We start from the raw sequence: 17,846 nt of genomic DNA on the forward strand, positions 1-17,846 counted from the left end.
ACCTATTGGTCTTACCAGTCTAAATAAGACCTCTGTCACATAAGCTGTAGGGTGAACAACAGTACAATATAAAGGTATTTTTTATTATCTTTCAGGTTTCCTCTGTTTAATTTAGTCATAATAGCATTGCGTGCCTCCATTCTACTTATAATTACACTCCAAGCCTGTGTGACACGCAGTTCTCCTAAATTTTCTGAAGAGATTTTCTCCTTTGCAAAACCATTACATGTTCTCAACTCAGCAGTCAATGACAGTGTCTGAGAGTTTCCTTAATCAACGTAGACATAAATCGACTAGAAACACGTCCTGGGGAGGGCTCTCTTCCAAGCACGGAATGGTACCGAAGGCTCAACGCGTCCCCTGTCCCCTGGCGATGGGAAGCTGCGCCTTCAACTCGGTGCGCCTGGCGCTCGTCCCGGGATTTTTTATGGTTGAAGAATTAAAAATGGAGATGTGGGCGCGGAGCCCACTGGGGCTGCCAGTCCCAGCCCCGCCTCCCCGTGCTGGGCGCGGGGGCGGTAGCGCGTTTATCCCTGGACGGGGCCCCATGCGCGGGGTCCGGCGCCGCCGCCACTGGCAGGTGAGCGGGGCAGGGGAGCTGGGGCAGGGGAGCCGGGGCAGGGGTTGCCGGGGCAGGGGAGCGGAGGCAGGTGAGCAGGGCAAGTGAGTGGGGCTGGCGGGACGGAGGGCGTCGGGGGGAGGCTCTGTCGCCCCGAGGGGAGCAGGAGCCGGGAGAGAATCCGGCGGCGTACCAGCACCTCCGTGCTTTAGCAGCGATCCGCTCTGGGGGGCCCTGAAATTGGAGAAATCCTCTGAGTCTTCGCAGTGTTGGCGTTTGAAAATGTTAAATGACATTTCCAGGTAGAGGAAAGAGATATATGCAGGTGTCGGGCACTTGCTGTATTTTAAACCCAGATCTTGTTCCTCATACACCTGACCATGTGCTCTCGCAGCTCAGAAAGCCAACCATATCCTGGGCTGCATCACCAGAAGTGTGGTCAGCAAGGTAAGGGAGGTGATTTTGCCTCTGTACTCTGCTCCAGTCACATCTGGAGTACTGCATCCAGCTCTGGGGTCCACAGTGCAGTAGAAACATGGACCTCTTGGGTCTAGAGAAGGACCACAAAGATGGTCAGAGGGCTGGAGCAGCTCCCCTGTGAAGACAGGCTGAGAAAATGGGGATTGTTGAGCCTGAAGAAGAGCAAGCTTCTGGGACACCTCATGGCAAACTTCCAGTGTCAAAAGAGGCCCTACAAGAGAGCTGGAGAGGGACTTTTTACTTCAGGCAGGTAGTGACAAGACAAGGGGGAATGGCTTTAAACTGAAAGACGGCAGGTTAATTTGGATATCTGAAAGAAATTCTTTACTATGAGAGTGCTGAGACACTGGGCAACCTAGTGGAACATGTCCCTTCCCATGCTTGGAATCAGATGATCTTTAAGGTCCCTTTCAACCCAAACAATCATATAATTCTGTGATTTTATTATTCCAATTTTTGCCTGCCAAAATTCTGGCAACCAGGCTGAACAAGGATGCTCAGTCAGGGATAGTGCCTAATTTCCACATGCTCAATCAAACCTGAGTGGTAATTTAGCTACCTGTAGCTGCTGAGGCTCTAAATGGGAAACAATACTCCAGGTTAGGTATCCTCAATGTATGCAAAACGTGGAATGGCTGCAACAAGCTGGGAGACTGAGCACTGTAGTTGCTTTCTTTCCTGAGGGGATAGACCCTTCATTTTTGAAGTGGACCTATTGGAGGTAGGGAAAGCTTTAGAAACATAGGAGTGTACAAGTTGGGTGGATTTATGGAGACAAAGTGAGTGGTGACAGCGTCAGACCACCAAGAGAGTTATTTTCCATGAAACTGCCACAAAACATCCAGGAAATATAAAATTGGAATTTCATTTACATTGAAACACAAGATGCAGAATTGTAACTGTTAGATGACTCTTGTGAAACAGAGCAGTTGAGTTTGACCGAAGAGTAGGAGCCTGGCACAAGAAAGCAGGTGTCAAAAAATTCTCTCTAGAAGAGTCTGCAGTTGCTTTACAATCATCTTTTCACTATCCTCTGCTAAACTTACTGCCAGGAGCAAACTGGTGAGCAGCAAGACCAGTATTATAACCCTTTGGTCACAGCTGAAAGCCAGCTACAAGGTTTTAATTTTGATATAATAGGTCTCTTGTGACAGCTTTGTTCTTCCCTGGTATTACAGTGATGGTAAGATTATCCTTATCAACAAATCATGCTTCAGCAGGAGCTCAGGATCTGAACAACTTGTAGTACAGGAGACTTTTGTTGAAAGAGGAACTCCTCTTTAAGAAGGGAAACAGTAGTTCCATGTCTCTCTTAATATCACCTGTAATTTTACGTTGTAGATAAAGCTATTACTCTGGAATTCTATATGTTTTGTAGGTGGAGCCCAAACAAGCACCTCATATGTCAACACACATGTTGTTTTCTGTAAGAACAATGAAATCACTCAGAGCAGTAGCTTCTAGTCCATTCTTGTGAGTTTCTTTGTCACACTGGTTTCATTTGTTTGTACCATGCTGAGCATCTTTTAATGCAGTGCTTATTTCCTTTGAACTCCTAGTTTACTATCCTTCCAGCTTGTGGTCTACCTATGAAACTGTCTTTTTCTCAAACCAAGACATTCTTTTATGATTCTTTCCCCAATCTCACTGCAAGGGGGAGTGAGCAAGCGGCTGTGTGGTGCTCAGCTGCCTACTGGGGTTAAACCATGATGATCCTTTTTGGTATCCAATGTGAAATTTGAAGGGTTTGACATAAGGACAGATTTCACTGAAGTGTGCAAGACCAAATTTAGAGCTACTGCAACTGCTCAGTCCTCAGGGCTTGTCAGGGACCTTGCTTGCCTTACTGCATGTTTGACTCATGGCTGTTTTAGGTTTTGCTGTTTGCTGTACTCCTTGTTATCCATAATTCTGTAGGGAGCTGTGCTTTACACCACTTCTTCCCTATATTCTACCCAGGGCTTCAAAGAAGGAAAACAAAAATGGAGTGAGTAGTGTAAAGCAGGTTTGCTCATGTAAATGTGCAGCGGAAGACACAAAGTCAGAAAAGTCTGGGCTTGCTGTATTTTATGATCCTGGCACTGACTGGCAATTACGGTTTGTTTCTTGTAGGTAGTTGTTCTGGTGTTGGAGCAGAAAACTCGTTGAACAAGTAGCAACCTGATTGAGGCAAATAAAATCTGTATTCAGTTATGGATTACTGAACTAAATCATGATGTTTAAATCTCTGGCTAATGCTCAAGAATCTGGCGTTCCAGTGTAACCACTACTTGTTGCCAGGCAGGCAGGGTCAGCTGTAGGAACAGAGTAACTAGAGAGCTTCAGTTGGCAAATGTATTGCTGGGGCCGTGGAGCCTTCTTGGCCTTTGCTGAGGATGGAGGGTCTGAAAGCAGGGTGTGTTGGCATGGTTGTATGGATGAGGGATGAAGAGCTGCTTTTGCCAGTGCTACCGGCAGTACCAAATGCTGGCCCAGGCACCTCCAGGCATTATGAAGGAACAACAATTGCCCTGATTTGGCTTGCTGATTTGTCTGCTCACTCTGCTGTTTGGTCTCCTTACTGACAAAACTGAGGGAGCAGAAGTCCCGGCTGGGCTCTCTGCAGAGGACAGGGAGAGCCCACATCTCTGGCAGCAGTCTTGGCTAACACTGCTGAAAATACTTACTACTTAACCTCTTCTGAGGTTGTAAAATGTAAGTCACACTTATACAAAGAAATCATTTGATCAGCCGTGTTGCAGGGACCCTGAGGCTTCCTTGGACTCCAGCCCTTCTCCTTTCAGCCCCTATTATCTGGCTGTGTAGAAAGGATCCATAAACACATAGAATAATCTCATAGCTAGCACTATCTTAACATGACAGAGAGATAAAATATTTGAATCTGTGCTATGCCAAAATAGGTGTCAGGTGTACCTACAGAAAACTTTTTTCCTAAACTGAGAAACTTCCATGATTAGAAACTACAGCTGGTTTTTTTTCTTTTCCTTGCAGGACATGATAGGTAGAAAAGAATCCTGCACTTCAGGACAGATATCAATGACTGACCTCAGCTGCCTAGTCTATGCACTGGAAGAATGGACTGTTGCAGAGTTCCTGAAGAAATATCTTTTTCATTTGATCATTGCCTCACTGACAATTAGTGCAATATTAGTTTTTTTTATAGTTCCTTTAATAATCGTCTTTTTCATTTACCTTACTAATTTTTCACTTTTAATATATCAGAGGAAAAGTGAATTAAAAGCAGATCCCTTGAGTGATGTTTGGGATAGTGCAAGGAAATCGATAGCAACCTTTTGGGATATTTATGCGAGAATATGGCATGGTAAGTATGACATGGCTTGTCTGAAGCTTTGAATTACAGCAAGTGGTAAATACACAGTATTTTTAATTTTAATTTTTTTCTCCAAATGCATGCAAGTAAATTAATTTTATTATACTTTATATAGCATCTAACCCAAAAGTTTCTGCCTCAAAGACTGATTGCAATATAGAATAAGCAGAATGAAAGGGAGAAATTAATTAATATGAGGTAAATTTCTCTTAAGTGGATAGGCAGGTGTACTTCTTTGTATATGATATCAGAGTGAAGTGCAGTGTTAGTTCTAGTTGGAAATGTAATTACTGTATTTTTAGTTAGTAAAAACTACTTTGTGTTATGAAAATTTAAAATGGATGAAGAAGTAATTAGCTATCACATCTAAGTTTGTACTGTGGCAGAATTTATTACACTCAACCTTCCTGTAATTTTGACACACCCTGATCCCTAGGAAGATCCTTAGCAGCATGCTAGGCTCTTGTTCTTTCCACAGATATGTTTTATACACCAGATCAGTGATTATGGGGTCAGAACCACCTTGTAGGATTGCATGTGTGTGTGCAGGGCGGAGCGATGGGTCGAACCTCATAGAGCTGGGGTGGCATTGTATCTGTCATGACAGGGCCTGGAGCAACCATTCTCAAAAGGAGAAACTTTTTAAAATGTAAAATCCCAAACTCATCATTCTGCCTGTCAAAGAAGGGAAATTCGTACTTTCGTGTTTCAGGAAAGCATCCAGACTGTTTGCCTCTAATTCTACAAATGAAATGTTTTCACACCAGTTAGTAATTTTTAAAAATTATTGTACTATATACTGAGAAAAGTTCCTGATGGGAAATAAATATTTAGTTCCCTCACTGGGTAAAATGTAAGGTTCAGGTCTCATCTAGTGATTAAACTGACTAACAGATCAGTCCAGTGATAAGCTGTGGTGTTTGAGGGACTTTACTTTTGCTATTGACCAAAAGTTTCATCCAGAACTTAATTGTTCTAAAAACTGCTGCAGAGGCTTTCACAACTTTCTAAAAGTCATTTAAAAAAGGCAAGTAAATGATTTTCTTTAAACTGGCAGGTGATTTACAGATATCATTGTCAATGTATTATTCTCCATCCCAAACAGGTTATGAGCTTCATGGTGTGGAAAACCTACCAGACGGACCAGGCATTCTTGTGTATTACCATGGGGCTATTCCTATAGACTACCTTTACTTTTTGTCTAGGCTGTTTCTCTGGAAAAAAAGAGTTTGTCTGTCAGTAGCTGATCATTTTGTCTTTCGTTTACCAGGTAAGAACACGGTCTCTTGTATTTAAGTATTCTGGGTTTACCCGACATGTTACTGGTTTTGGTGAACTTGATGTTTTAAACACTTCACTACACTTTAAAGAGAGCTTTTAAAGGAAAAGACTGCTTTTAGACTTTTAAACTATAGATTGCTAGATGTAACAGGACAAACAGGTAAAATATCTTGTCATTTCAGCAAAAACATTGGTAAACCCTCCAAAGCCAATTAGAGGCATGTAATCCTTTAGGGTTGTAATGTCATGCCTCAGGAGAAAGTGCTGGATAGGAGTCTATTATTGATATAGTGTTGAGTGGCCAGCAATGGGCTATGAGTGCAGAAATGCTCAGTGAATGGTACCAGAAACTACACTGTACACAGAGAAAGAAAGAAATAATCCCATTGTGAAAAGAGAAGATACCAAGAAGCAAGGATAATTCCATTTTAGAAAAATAAGGCATAAAGGAGAGCATCCAGAAGGAATAGCAAGGACATTAATTAAACGAACATTTATACTACTTATATTAAAATCTATTATAATAATAAAGAGTCAAGGAAGCTATTTAAAAGGACACTCTTCAGAGAAGGAAGTTTTGTCCAAACACTGAAAACGAGTAGTATAAACTAAAGCAAGTTTGATGCAAAAGCCATGTTTAGGCACCCCTAGAAAGATGACAAGAATTTCAACAAGCACTCTTAGTAGATATTGTGTGGTATTAAGCACATCAGAAGTATTAAGTTGTCAAGAGATTATTGGCTTTTAAGAGTATCCAAGAAAGAAGAGAAACCTTAGCAAAATGTTGCAGTGGAGACTCTTTTGGAGTGATAAATAAGAGGGTACTGTTTCTACTGAAGTGTCTGTAGCACAGATTTTTTATTACAGATGTGTAGTACACTATTGTCAGGACTAAGTAACACTCTCAGCTGTGCAATTTCTGGACTACTGATGTGTACATAACCTATTGCTTGAATTATGTTCATGCCAGAGGAACAGAAGGTGCCAAATATGGTGTCAGCCCATAAAAAGGCTACAAAAGGTGTCTGGTAAAAAAGACCACAAATAATTAAGATCAGACCTCTCCATTGCAGTAGTTAAAAATGTGGTTGAAAGTAATACCCTGAGCATAATTTCTTCTTAACCTGCTCTACCATATTTACTTGCTTTTTGCAAAGAAATGTTACACTTCAGAGATTGATTCTTTAAAGAATGCTCAGGATCATATATGGAACCTCAGTTGAATTTATTTATAGGATTAATCACAGTTACAGGGGAATTCTTCTTCTTAATTAATAACTCTCCCTATCTCAGAGTAGCTGCAAAATTATAGTTACAAGAAAAGGACAGTGATGATCAGAGGTCTGGCAGGGCTTCTTTTGAAGAGCTAGTATGTAAGACAGAAGTCTTGCATGACTGAGGGATATAAAATTCTATATGACCTGGAAAAGGGGAATAAGAAGTGAAAATATGTTTATGTGATGTATTATAATTCGTTACAGAAAAAAAGTTTTAAAGCCAAGCAAATGAACTACCTCTTCACTTAATAAGGATACAGCATTTCTGACTGTAGGATAAAACAGAGATCTATGTCTGACTTCACAAAAAGTTTAAACAAAGTCAACTTCTGTCTTTGACAGAAAGGTGTATCAAACATGATACTTTGAATAAGATTAAATACAATTAAATTACAGGTTTCAGTGCTATGTTTTCCATTGTCTTCCAAAGTGTCTGTTGCAGGCTTTTGTCAAAGTTGTACTGCTAAGCACCAGTTCTGGCAGTCCATAGTTGTTGCTTACATTTATTAATATAAAAAAAAATTTCAAACTATGCTGGTCAAACAGTGAATTTGAACATTGAGGAAATTCTTGTTTGCTGAAGCCTCCTATGGGAGCTCCAAACCAATATATTTAAAATGTGAAGGTAATATAAGAAAAATTAGAATGCTTCCATGGTTCTCAATGTATTTTTTAGAGAAATCCCAGTTATGGAAACAGAGGAAAGAGATTCAATAGAACGTTTATGTGGTGCTGTAATTGCCCTGCAGACTTCTGTAATTCATGCCTCTTATTGCAGTCCAATTTAATCCACTTAGTTTGCAGTTTAACCACAAAATACTCAATTTAAAAACTCAAAACCTCAATGTTTAAAATGATAAACATTACATTTTAAAAGATATAGCTGCCTGTAGTAATCTTTATAGTACTGATTTTTTTTCTGTATTAAAATATGTAAAAAGAAGAAGGGAGCAATAGATACTTATTTTCAGATTTCTAGTTATGATGTGCAAGTTTTCATTGCATAGCATGTGTTTTAATAATTATAGAAAATAGCATGTGGGAACATTAGTTTATTGAGATGCTCCTGATAAGATGGTTCATCTTCCTAACATTTGGGCAAAAATATTGTCATGTCTTTGCTATTTTGCCAATATTTACTATGTAGGTGTCGTACTTCGTTCATAAAATTTGTCTTAGTGTAAATACATAGCTATTAGATTTTCTTTTAGCTGTAATCTGGTTCCTACATGCAAGCGGTATTTGTGATCTATTGGTATAATAATACGCATTTGCTACTTATTTATTGCAGGTCTTAAATTTTTATTGGAAGTGACAGGTATTATACTAGGCACCAGGGAGGAGTGTCTCATGGCACTGAAGAATGGATACTTGGTGTCCATCTCACCAGGTGGAGTTAGAGAAGCACTATTCAGTGATGAAAATTACCAACTCATATGGGGCAATCGAAAAGGTTTTGCTCAGGTTGCTCGAGATGCAAGAGTGGTGAGTATTATTATTATTATTAATACTAATCCCAGTTGATGCCTTTTGCGTGTGTGCTTCATTATAAATTGCAGTTTAGGAATATTTCTTGGAAAATCTTCCAGACAGAAAACATGGTTGGGGAGTAAAGATTTTTTTGCCTTTTCACATCACTTTCCTCAAGCACATTAATCCGTAAAGAGCAAGAATTTTGTGGAACTGTCAAACTTTTCCTTGACTTGCAAAGCATCTGTCTCTGCAGTTCTGTGTCTACAGTTCCATCATTCAGGTATCCAGTGTCTCGTCTTGACTGTACTTCAGGAATCTTCATTGTGGTCCTTCTCCAGATTATCCTAAGGTTTCTTTTTTTTTTTCCCTCATCCTACTAGACTTATATCTTAATTACTTCTATATAGCCAGTCATTTTCTTATGGCTCTTTAATGTATTATCCTTATCTTTCTTTCTTCTCATTTATTCTGGCAAGGTCTAGGATTTTGTCCTTACCCTTACTTTTCTTCATGTTTGTGAAAGATAGCACTGACTAACCCAAGGTGTGTCTACATCAATGTCTTGAGTTTGAATCACGTGTGCACTTCTGAAGAAGTTTTTCCATCTCATTTGCTTACCATGCTTTCATTCACATAAAGGAACATGTTAGAATAACTAAGCTGCATTCCATTTGGCTGAAAATAAACCAGGAGTGGAGCTTAATACTCTCTAGCTGCAAATGGGCATGTAGACAATTATACCAGAGAACAATTAGTTGTACATACAAACAGAGCACTGAAAGTGTTAAGTGTTGATGTCAGATCCTCAGCATCCTCAAGAGATGTGCTTCTATTGGTTTGCACTCCATCAATATACACATGGCCAGCATGTTGTTTATAGTTTCCATATGGATGATTACAAACACAACCTTCTGCCAGCAGCTCTGACTTCTTCTGTCTAAATTCACTCTAAATTCACACATGAGACTGTTTCTCTGATACAGTCTCTGGAAAATTATTTTGTTTGGTGGGCATAGAGCAGAATGAGTAGCAACCCTGTCTTTTTCCTAACTGCCACTTCTCGTCATCATCACCACCAGATATAAGTTTTCTGCCTTAATTTAAACTTAACATACCTTGCACTTTTTGTGTCTGACAATAGTGGTGCAAATCCAGGTTTTATCTGTTCTGCCATGAACGTTCTGCTGCTTTTTCATGAATTGCACAACCATCAATTTTCTTCGCATTCTCACAAATATCTCATGAATTGCAGTGCTCTTTGACCTTCCACATAAACGTTTCTCTCTATATAAAGAAGCTGTATAGGAAGTTGAGTTCTTCCCATTAAACTTGAATTTTTTATAATTCCTTTCAGGCTTTTGTGCAGTTACATATCTTTCTCACCTTATCCAATTTGTTGCTTTACAAGCTTTGCTTTGAACTCTTGTGCCATGTCTCCTACTACAAAGTACCTGGAGTTGCAAAATGCATACTTCAGGTTAATAATTCTTCATAATTCTATCTCTGAATTTTTGTGGGCAGATAGCTAAACACTAGAATAAACTTAGGGGCACTTATCCAAAAGATTGAGTAATTTTAGGCTGGGAGTCCTATTTCCACATCATTGTCTTCATATGTGGCCTTTTAAAAGTCATGTTTTATGTGATTCTCTTATCTTTTCTGTCCTTTTTCTCAAAAGTGTGGGCTTGTAAATTTTAGTCAAAATAGTTCATATATTGTGTGGGCCTGTACACCGCCTCTACTAGGAAAATATCAGAATGTGAATCAGATAAACATTTTGAATGCCCTTATAGTATTCTTATGTATTAAATGAATAATAAACAGTCAGAAGGAGGTGTCACTTTAACAACTTGAGCAATTTCTTATGATTTTGCTTTCATATCTGTTTTTCAAGCTCCTTCAGACATTTGAACAATTTTGCCAGATGCTTTCCCTTCACCCGGCACCTTACAGTAATGGAATGTAATAGGTTCTGGTTTTCTAACAGAAAAATTAGATTAAAAAACTCTTGAGTGGCCATACAGAGACTGCCACCCTGATCAAAACACATCACAGAAATCCTTGCTAGTAATCCTCTTAATTCTACTAGTCTTCCATAATTTAGAAGCACATGAAAATAGCTGAATAGTTGTACCTCAAATTGTTAGCACCCTCTATTGAGAGAATTTTGTTTGAGAGAGTGTGTTTGTTTTTCTTTTTTTAGTTTGTTTAATGAGTAGGATACTCATTGAGGATAAGATTCTTTTGGCATGAAAGGATCTTGTGGTTATTTGCGTAATGTTTGGTAAAACATGCACTATGTAGGAGTGTTACCAGCAGGGCAGTGAGAGTATTTTATCCTGCAACAACTACTATCCTGAGCTTACTTTTACAGTGTTGCTGGCTCTTGTATCACTTATTGCATTCATTCAGTCTGTTTTTTTTTTATGATCAGAAAGTCTGATTGGATCCTTGTATAGTGGGCATCACTGTAATTAGCTGGCAAGCTCCACTGAATTTTGGGCGTCTTTGATGTGTCATTGGAAATCTGTGATCAAACACACTTCAGATAACTAAACACTTCAAAAAAAAAAGAATGCTGAGCATTTAACAGGAAACGGGGCAATATTAACCTTCTATAACACTCTGAATGTAAAGTTAGGCCCATAGCAGCAACTAGATCCCATCTTTTGATAAATTTTGAATTTGATTGATCTTGCTGCATCCTTTTCAATACTGGCCAGACTAGTCTTGTAGGTTGACCAAAGTCTGGGAATTGACTCATTTATCTATCAGAACTTGTTCTATATTGTGGAAATTCATATATGTTTTGCTAATACTTATATGGATTGTGAATGAAGGCAAGATAGATTTATAAGGGCCTTTCTTGAATTTATTCTTCGTACAGTATAGCCATCAATCAAAGAACCACACACACTTTATTCAAAATGACTACGTGGTGGTTAATAATCTGCCACAGATTACTTGAATGGGGATTTCAAAACCAACTTTATATATGAATAGACATTCAGATAATATTACAGAAGTTCAGTACTTCTTCCACTGAAAAAGTTGAAGAAAAGCAAACCAGTAAGGTAGTTTCAGCCACAGTCCTTGCCTACATGTTTTTACATTCAGCTTCCACTTCATCTTGTACAACTACTTTGCTTAACTGAAGTCAGAGAAGGAAACTGTTACTATTTAATGTTATGACTCAAAGTACCTCTGGGACATATATTTGTCTCAGTCAAATTTGTCTGTGCCAGGGGCCTGACCTTCAGAAATACACTCTGCCTGTGGCTCGGGTTTGACAGGCTAATGATGTGGGATCACCATTTCTGAAGATCTCGGAATTTTTTCTGTGCCAAAAAATTGTTCCAGTCTAGTTAGGTAAAAGGTAAACAGAGACTATGGTTTATAAAATGCTCATGTATGTTCAAGGGGTTTTGACTACGTAATCTCCAGAGGTCCTTCCAGCCCCAAACTCTCTTGTGAGTCTGTGATTTCCAAGCTGGTTGGGTGTCATCCAGGTCGGTTCCAGCACAGCAAATCTAAATCTGTGGGTTACTGCAGATCTGACTATGCTACTTTACAAATGTAAAGATTCTGTGTGTACCCATTTTTACCAGCTTTGAGGCTGAGTGTTGCTAACTACTCTGCACCTCGATGGCTGATCACTGTATGAGAGTAACTTTTATTTTTGCCATATTTCTTTGTAGCCTAAGACATGTTTCTCTTCATTATTCCAAAAATTTAAAGTCTTTTATCTGCATGACAGAGGATTTCAAACATTTAATGTGTCAGAGGTACAATATTCAATCTATACGCTGAAGGAAAGTGTGGTATTTTAAGTATGCAGTAATGACATATTTTTAAAAGATTTTACTGTTTATTTTTTAAGTTTTTTTTTTTCCTTGTAATGGTTTCTATCACTTTGAGTTGTTTTTAGGCTCTAATGAGGTGGTTTTCTTGCTTGTTTTTTTTCTTGTCCTGTATTTTCTGTTCTGTGGTAATAATTCTTAACAGCATAAAAATCTTCTTTCATTACCTTATATGGACAACATGCTAAAAATACAGTTTCAAAAAAAAGGAAAAGGGACAGTAGTGGTGAAAAAAGCCATTGTATATATGGACATAATCACTGTCAGTTTGCCTACAAATTGCGAAATCTTACCTCAGGCTGTAAGACATGACTGTTTCAAGTGCAGGTATCTCAAGCATGTTTCTTTTAAGTCACAATAATGAAGTGAACTTGTTCTGTAACTACCTAAGGATCCGCCTTCCAGCAGATGTGTAGTCCAGGTCAGTGAAGACATACAATTGCCTTATTTGTCCAAGGGATCTGCAGAAGTTTTTTCTAGTGAAGTATAATCCAAACATTACTGCTTCAGTGAGACCCTTCTTTGAGAAGCAGATAAGCCAAGCATGAATGTCTTCTTGCTTTCTGCTAGACTTCACATACTGAATACTTTGCTATTCACCACTCATGATGAAAGCTTTAGATGGGGAAACTGCAAAACTTCGTTTATGTTCCAGTCAGTGATACTGCAATAAATATGTAAGTTATATAAATCCTAAAACAATGTTGGTCACTTTCTTTACAAATAGTGACTTTAAAATAGATGTTTGTGGGAGCTAAGAAATAGAGTTTTATTTCTGTTCTTTAGTTTATTTTTTATATCAAGATTCCTTGTTTGCTATCTGACTGATAATTATCCTCTATATTCAAGTGATTTTCTTAGCTGCATTAACAAGCACTAAAATGTAAATTCAGCTAGTACAACATTTCCACCATTTTTGGTTTTTTTGTGATTCCTTAGCCCATCATTCCAATGTACACTCAAAATGTCCGTGAAGGCTACAGGACGTTTAAAGAAAGAAGTAAGAAATTAAAAATATTTTTTTAAATATGTGGAATGGTTTATTTACTTTTCTCTTAGATTTTTCTCTTTTTTTCTTAGATTTTGCTCTTCAGACTTCTGCTGGCTTTGGATTCTCTAACACACCTGCTATGTTGCTATGGGTCAGAGGTATCTCAAATATGGCAATAGGTTGTGCATAACTTGTTTGTGCTGTGTGATCTTGTTCTTTAATGCAGTCTTATTTCACTGTTCTGTTAGGTCTCTTGAGCTTTGCTTTGGTGGAAGGTTTCCTCAAACCTGTAACAAATTCTTGACTGTCAGATAAAACATGCATTTTTAATAAGTCTTCCACATTAATCAGATTTTGGGTTTAGATTGTGTTATCTGTGACTATAATCTCACTTTTTCCTTCCATAAACTATTTCAGGATTTCTTAGACAATTATATGAAAGTACTCGATTGCCTTTTACTCCTCCTTATGGAGGACTTCCAGTTAAATTTCGCACATACATTGGGAAGCCAATCCCTTACGATCCGAATATAACTACAGAGGAATTAGTTGAAAAGGTAAGTTATCTCTCCTTGCAAAATTGAACAATATACTTTGCCTTTTATTGCATATGCACTTAACACTATTTTTTGCATGCTTGAATAAAGACGAATACACTTCTAGTATCTTGTTAAAGATGGGCAGTTCAGTTTTGGGGTTATTTAATGTATGGATATGTACAAGTAAGTATTGACATAGTAATAGTTGATTGAGATGCTCTCATCCTTTCAGAATGTGTGAGCCCTGTCTTCTTGGCATGTTAACTTTGTTTCTCCCATGCCTTTGATAAGACTTTGATAACTGGAGTGATGTAAACTATGTTTTAAGTGCTCTTTGCAGTAACTATGAAAATAAATTTCATAAATAACATATAACTTTGAGAATCTTCTCTAAATAGCATAGGGGTCTAGAAACAAAGTTCCGCAAGAGCTTCAGTCTTATAGTCAAAGGAAAATGTTAAAAAAATAAGTTGCGTCCAAAATACAAAAATATTTTGAGTACCTACAGCTTGGTGAAATCAGTGGTGCCCAGGAGCATAAAAGTGTTTATAGATCCAGCATTTAGGCATTTTTCAGAATTTTAAACTAAACAGAAAATTCAGTTTTTAAAATTTGTCATGGAAGGTGTGAAAGGAGGGCTTCATGCAAAAACATGAAAAAATCTGCTGTGACCCGGAAGTACACAGATCAAAACACTTGTTAGGAATCACTGATGAAAAAACACCTTGCTGCCCCCCAAAAGATGCAAGAACACTAGCTTTACTTTCTTTTTTTTTTTCTTATAAGGTCTACTACAGATTGTTCTGGGCTTCACGAAAGTGAAACCAGAAAGACAGGTTTGGTCTGTTGCAAGGGAACTGCCCCAGTAAACTGTGGAGTTTGGTTTTAGCAGATTTAGGCTGGAAGCAATATGACTGCCCTTACTGTTTTTCATATTCTTGTATTTTTAGGATACTGTATTTTGTGTACCTGCAAAACTGAAAATGAAATTTCCTGTGACATTGATTTACTTTACTAAAGTCAAGGCTTTGTCCACCTACTTTGACTGCCACCCACTTCGGCAGGAGTTCAGTTAGGTCATATAACTGGTAAAAAAATAGCAACTTTAAGGGGGTTCGATGTGAGCAGTGGCCTGGCTGACTGCTGTCTGATCATGCCCTGGAATGGAGTTAGGACATGGATCTGAAAAGAAAGGTTTAGCTACTCTTCTTGTATTCATGGTGATATTCTACCATCACTCTGAGTTAGATCGGTGGAGTACGTAGCTACCTTTGTTTCAAGCTTAAATATACAAGAAAAACCAAAAGGAGATAGTTTCTTATTTCTTTTAGAAATACAAAATATTGTCCACATTCTCTTCCTGAACCTTCATTTAAATCTCATGTAGGGAGTACTGTGAATTCTCCCATTATGTGCATGCTGTATATGAGACAATTACAGGGGAATTCAAGGTGGAAGGGACAGAGAGAGGTTCCTATGCCAAATTCCTAGTGCCAGCAAGGCTATGGGTTCAAATGTGGCTAGTCAGACTTTATTCAGCATTTTTCATGAAAACCTTCAGGGATGGAGATTGCACAAACTTAGTATTTGCATGTGTTAAAGGCAGCTTTGATCTAGTGCCCAGGTTTGGTAATTTAAACCTATCCAAACTGCAATCAATTTTTTTGTTCCTTTACTTTCCAAGAGAAGTTGTCACTAGGACAACTAGCTAATATAAAAGACTGTTTTTTTTCTTAAAGTACATCTTCTGAATGAATTTCCCAGTGCTTTTTGAACCTCCGAGAAGTCAGTGGTCATACTGTTCTTCCATGCATAAGCAGGTCTGTAAAGGCAAATTTCTCTTCTCTTTTCAGACTAAGACTGCTGTCCAGGCTCTCATAAGAAAGCACCAAACAATCCCAGGCAGCATCTGGAAGGCTTTACTGGAGCGATTTGATAAACGTCGCAAAAGTGATTAGAATGCTTATGTTTATTTCATTGTTTTTACAGCATACAGTAAAAAACAATGTCCTACAGCACTGATGACTGATAGTTGGTGTTCAACCAGTTTAATTTACAAGTTTCTACAGGTTTGATAGAAGAAAACAGTTAGCCTCTTCAAAGTTGCCCTGTGTCTTTGAGAATATCCTGAACTCAGAAAGATTGAAGATGACTTACATATAATAGCAATGCAACAGCTAACTGCCCCAAAAAGGAACTCATGTAGCCAGGTTTTTCCTGGTTCCCAAAACAAGTAGGTACTTATATCTGAGAGCCTTAGCAGTTTTGTCTAGATCTGTGGTTTTGTGTTGTGAGCAGATCGTAGTCCAGTGTCAGAGCAGAACCTCAGAGTCAGTGTTGTCCCACCAGAGGTCACCCCGCAGTGGGCACCTTCCCTGTTGGACCCCATGCAAGGCAGTGTCAGAAGAGAAACTGTCTCACTTTAGCTAATGATCTACTGCTTAGGCATTTTCCTAGAGACTGTACAAAGAGACATAATCCCTTTAAAAGAGATGCTAGACTCCTACAAACACTTCAGCTTAGTGGTTTGTACCCTGGAAAGCAGGACTGCTACATCCAAGACTTAGCCCCCTTGAGAAAAGGTCTCTCAAAGAGAGGAAAAAGGTTTTAACTCGGTGTAGCACTATGCAAATATATGTAGAAAGTAGTTTCAAGCCTAAGCTGGTACATGCATGCACTATTGCACCATACTGTAGTTGTTTAGTGGATGAGCCTGCCTCCAGTCTGATAATCCCTGGATATAGTGTGTGCAGTACAGATATGCTGTATTTATTTCCCAGTGAGCAGGGAGCAGGCTGTGGGGGAGCTTACTTAGGCAATGCAGCCCTGGGGCTTATCATCACTGGTGGTTTGCCTAAAATGCAGTACTGCAACACTGCTGTCTCCACATGGATTAAACCAAAATGCCTGTTTGGAAAGGTAGATGTAGACAATGTTGTCTTCCTAATGCGATTTGTGGAAAACTGAAACTTGCTACAAAGCAGAATGTGTTTTATAGGCTGTGGTATGTTGTTACCAGTGGGAGTGGGAGAACTTTGTGTAATCTATCCAATATGTCATTAAATGCAACCAAGTCTGTTAACGTCAAACACCAAGAAAGGTAATTTTTTTGCCTCATTTTTCATTGTTGCACTTCTAATACCTATATAATCTTTTTCCTCAACATCCTGAAACATTACATAGCATCTAAGGAACTATATACATGGTTTGCCCATTTTTCACTAGAAAACTAAATCTACTCTTTGGATTAAAAAAAATTCTTCCTCTTCCCATGCTGGTTCTCCACAGATATTTCATGCACATCTGGAGAAAGGAGCAGGATAGACAGGTGAGCTATTTCCCCGGAGCAAAAAGACAGGAATCCTGTCCTGAAAAAAAAATCTCAACTCTCTCCTAAGATGTAGGAATTTTTATTTGGACACCCTAAATATAATTGCTGTATACAGGTAGAAGGATTTTTCTTCTAGCAGAGTCAACATGCACAGGAGATGCTAAACTAAAGCAAATCAAGATCCAGACTGATATGCCTGACCAGGAACAGGAATTCAAGTCTTACCGGAAGTCTTATCTGGCGCACTCTCAACGATACAAGCTGAAATTCAAATCCTGAGCTTAAGTCAAGGGAAAAAAGGAACTAATGGAAAGGCCATTGAATACTAAAATGGACACAGATGAAGAAGCAAGTGGAATTAAGAGTAACCAGAATCTGAAAGCATTCTTCATATTGCAGAAACTGCAGAAAGACTGGGCAGAACCATTCTCTGACAATCCTATTTTTCAAGCACATTAATGTCATCATGGAATGTGTCCAAAGAAGGGCAACAAAGCTGGTAAAGGGTCTGGAGCACAAGTCTTATGAGGAGCATCTGAGGAAGGCGGGATTGTTTATCCTGGTTACAAGGAGGCTCAGAGGGGATCCACAACTACCTGAAAGGAGGTTGCAGCCAGATGAGGGTCAGTCTCTACTCCCAGGTAACAAGTGACAGGACAAGATGAAATAGCCTCAAGTTGTGCTAGGGGAGGTTTAGATTGGATATGACTAAAATTTTCTTCAC

At 38.8% G+C, this 17,846-nt stretch overlaps 1 protein-coding gene across 3 annotated transcripts; it reads left to right on the forward strand.

Annotated features, from left to right (window-relative positions):
• The first annotated feature begins 346 nt into the window (after positions 1-346).
• Positions 347-17,060, forward strand: LOC139671535 (DGAT1/2-independent enzyme synthesizing storage lipids-like). Of its 3 annotated transcripts, XM_071554529.1 has the most exons (9): positions 510-580; positions 2,418-2,512; positions 4,031-4,361; positions 5,476-5,640; positions 8,220-8,413; positions 13,201-13,261; positions 13,342-13,410; positions 13,670-13,809; positions 15,645-17,060. In XM_071554529.1, exons 3-9 carry the CDS (start codon positions 4,034-4,036, stop codon positions 15,747-15,749), a joined length of 1,062 nt encoding a protein of 353 aa, XP_071410630.1. In that variant the 5' UTR covers positions 510-580; positions 2,418-2,512; positions 4,031-4,033; the 3' UTR covers positions 15,750-17,060. The 3 variants fall into 3 exon arrangements, with proteins under 3 accessions (XP_071410628.1, XP_071410629.1, XP_071410630.1); XM_071554527.1 differs by lacking the exon at positions 2,418-2,512 and having other exon boundaries at positions 347-580; XM_071554528.1 differs by lacking the exons at positions 2,418-2,512; positions 13,342-13,410 and having other exon boundaries at positions 347-580.
• Positions 17,061-17,846: the final 786 nt, after the last annotated feature.

The sequence above is a fragment of the Pithys albifrons genome, chromosome 4 (genome assembly GCF_047495875.1).
Source record: "Pithys albifrons albifrons isolate INPA30051 chromosome 4, PitAlb_v1, whole genome shotgun sequence".
Taxonomy (NCBI): domain Eukaryota; kingdom Metazoa; phylum Chordata; class Aves; order Passeriformes; family Thamnophilidae; genus Pithys; species Pithys albifrons.

What these genes read in the sequence shown, in the direction of transcription:
- LOC139671535 (XM_071554527.1), top strand. Translation starts at nt 374, where the DNA reads ATGGGAAGCTGCGCCTTCAACTCGGTGCGCCTGGCGCTCGTCCCGGGA. An exon ending in TTGCTCGAGATGCAAGAGTG is followed by an intron (nt 8,414 to 13,200) that starts GTGAGTATTATT and finishes GTGATTCCTTAG; the next exon opens with CCCATCATTCCAATGTACAC. An exon ending in CAGAGGAATTAGTTGAAAAG is followed by an intron (nt 13,810 to 15,644) that starts GTAAGTTATCTC and finishes TTCTCTTTTCAG; the next exon opens with ACTAAGACTGCTGTCCAGGC.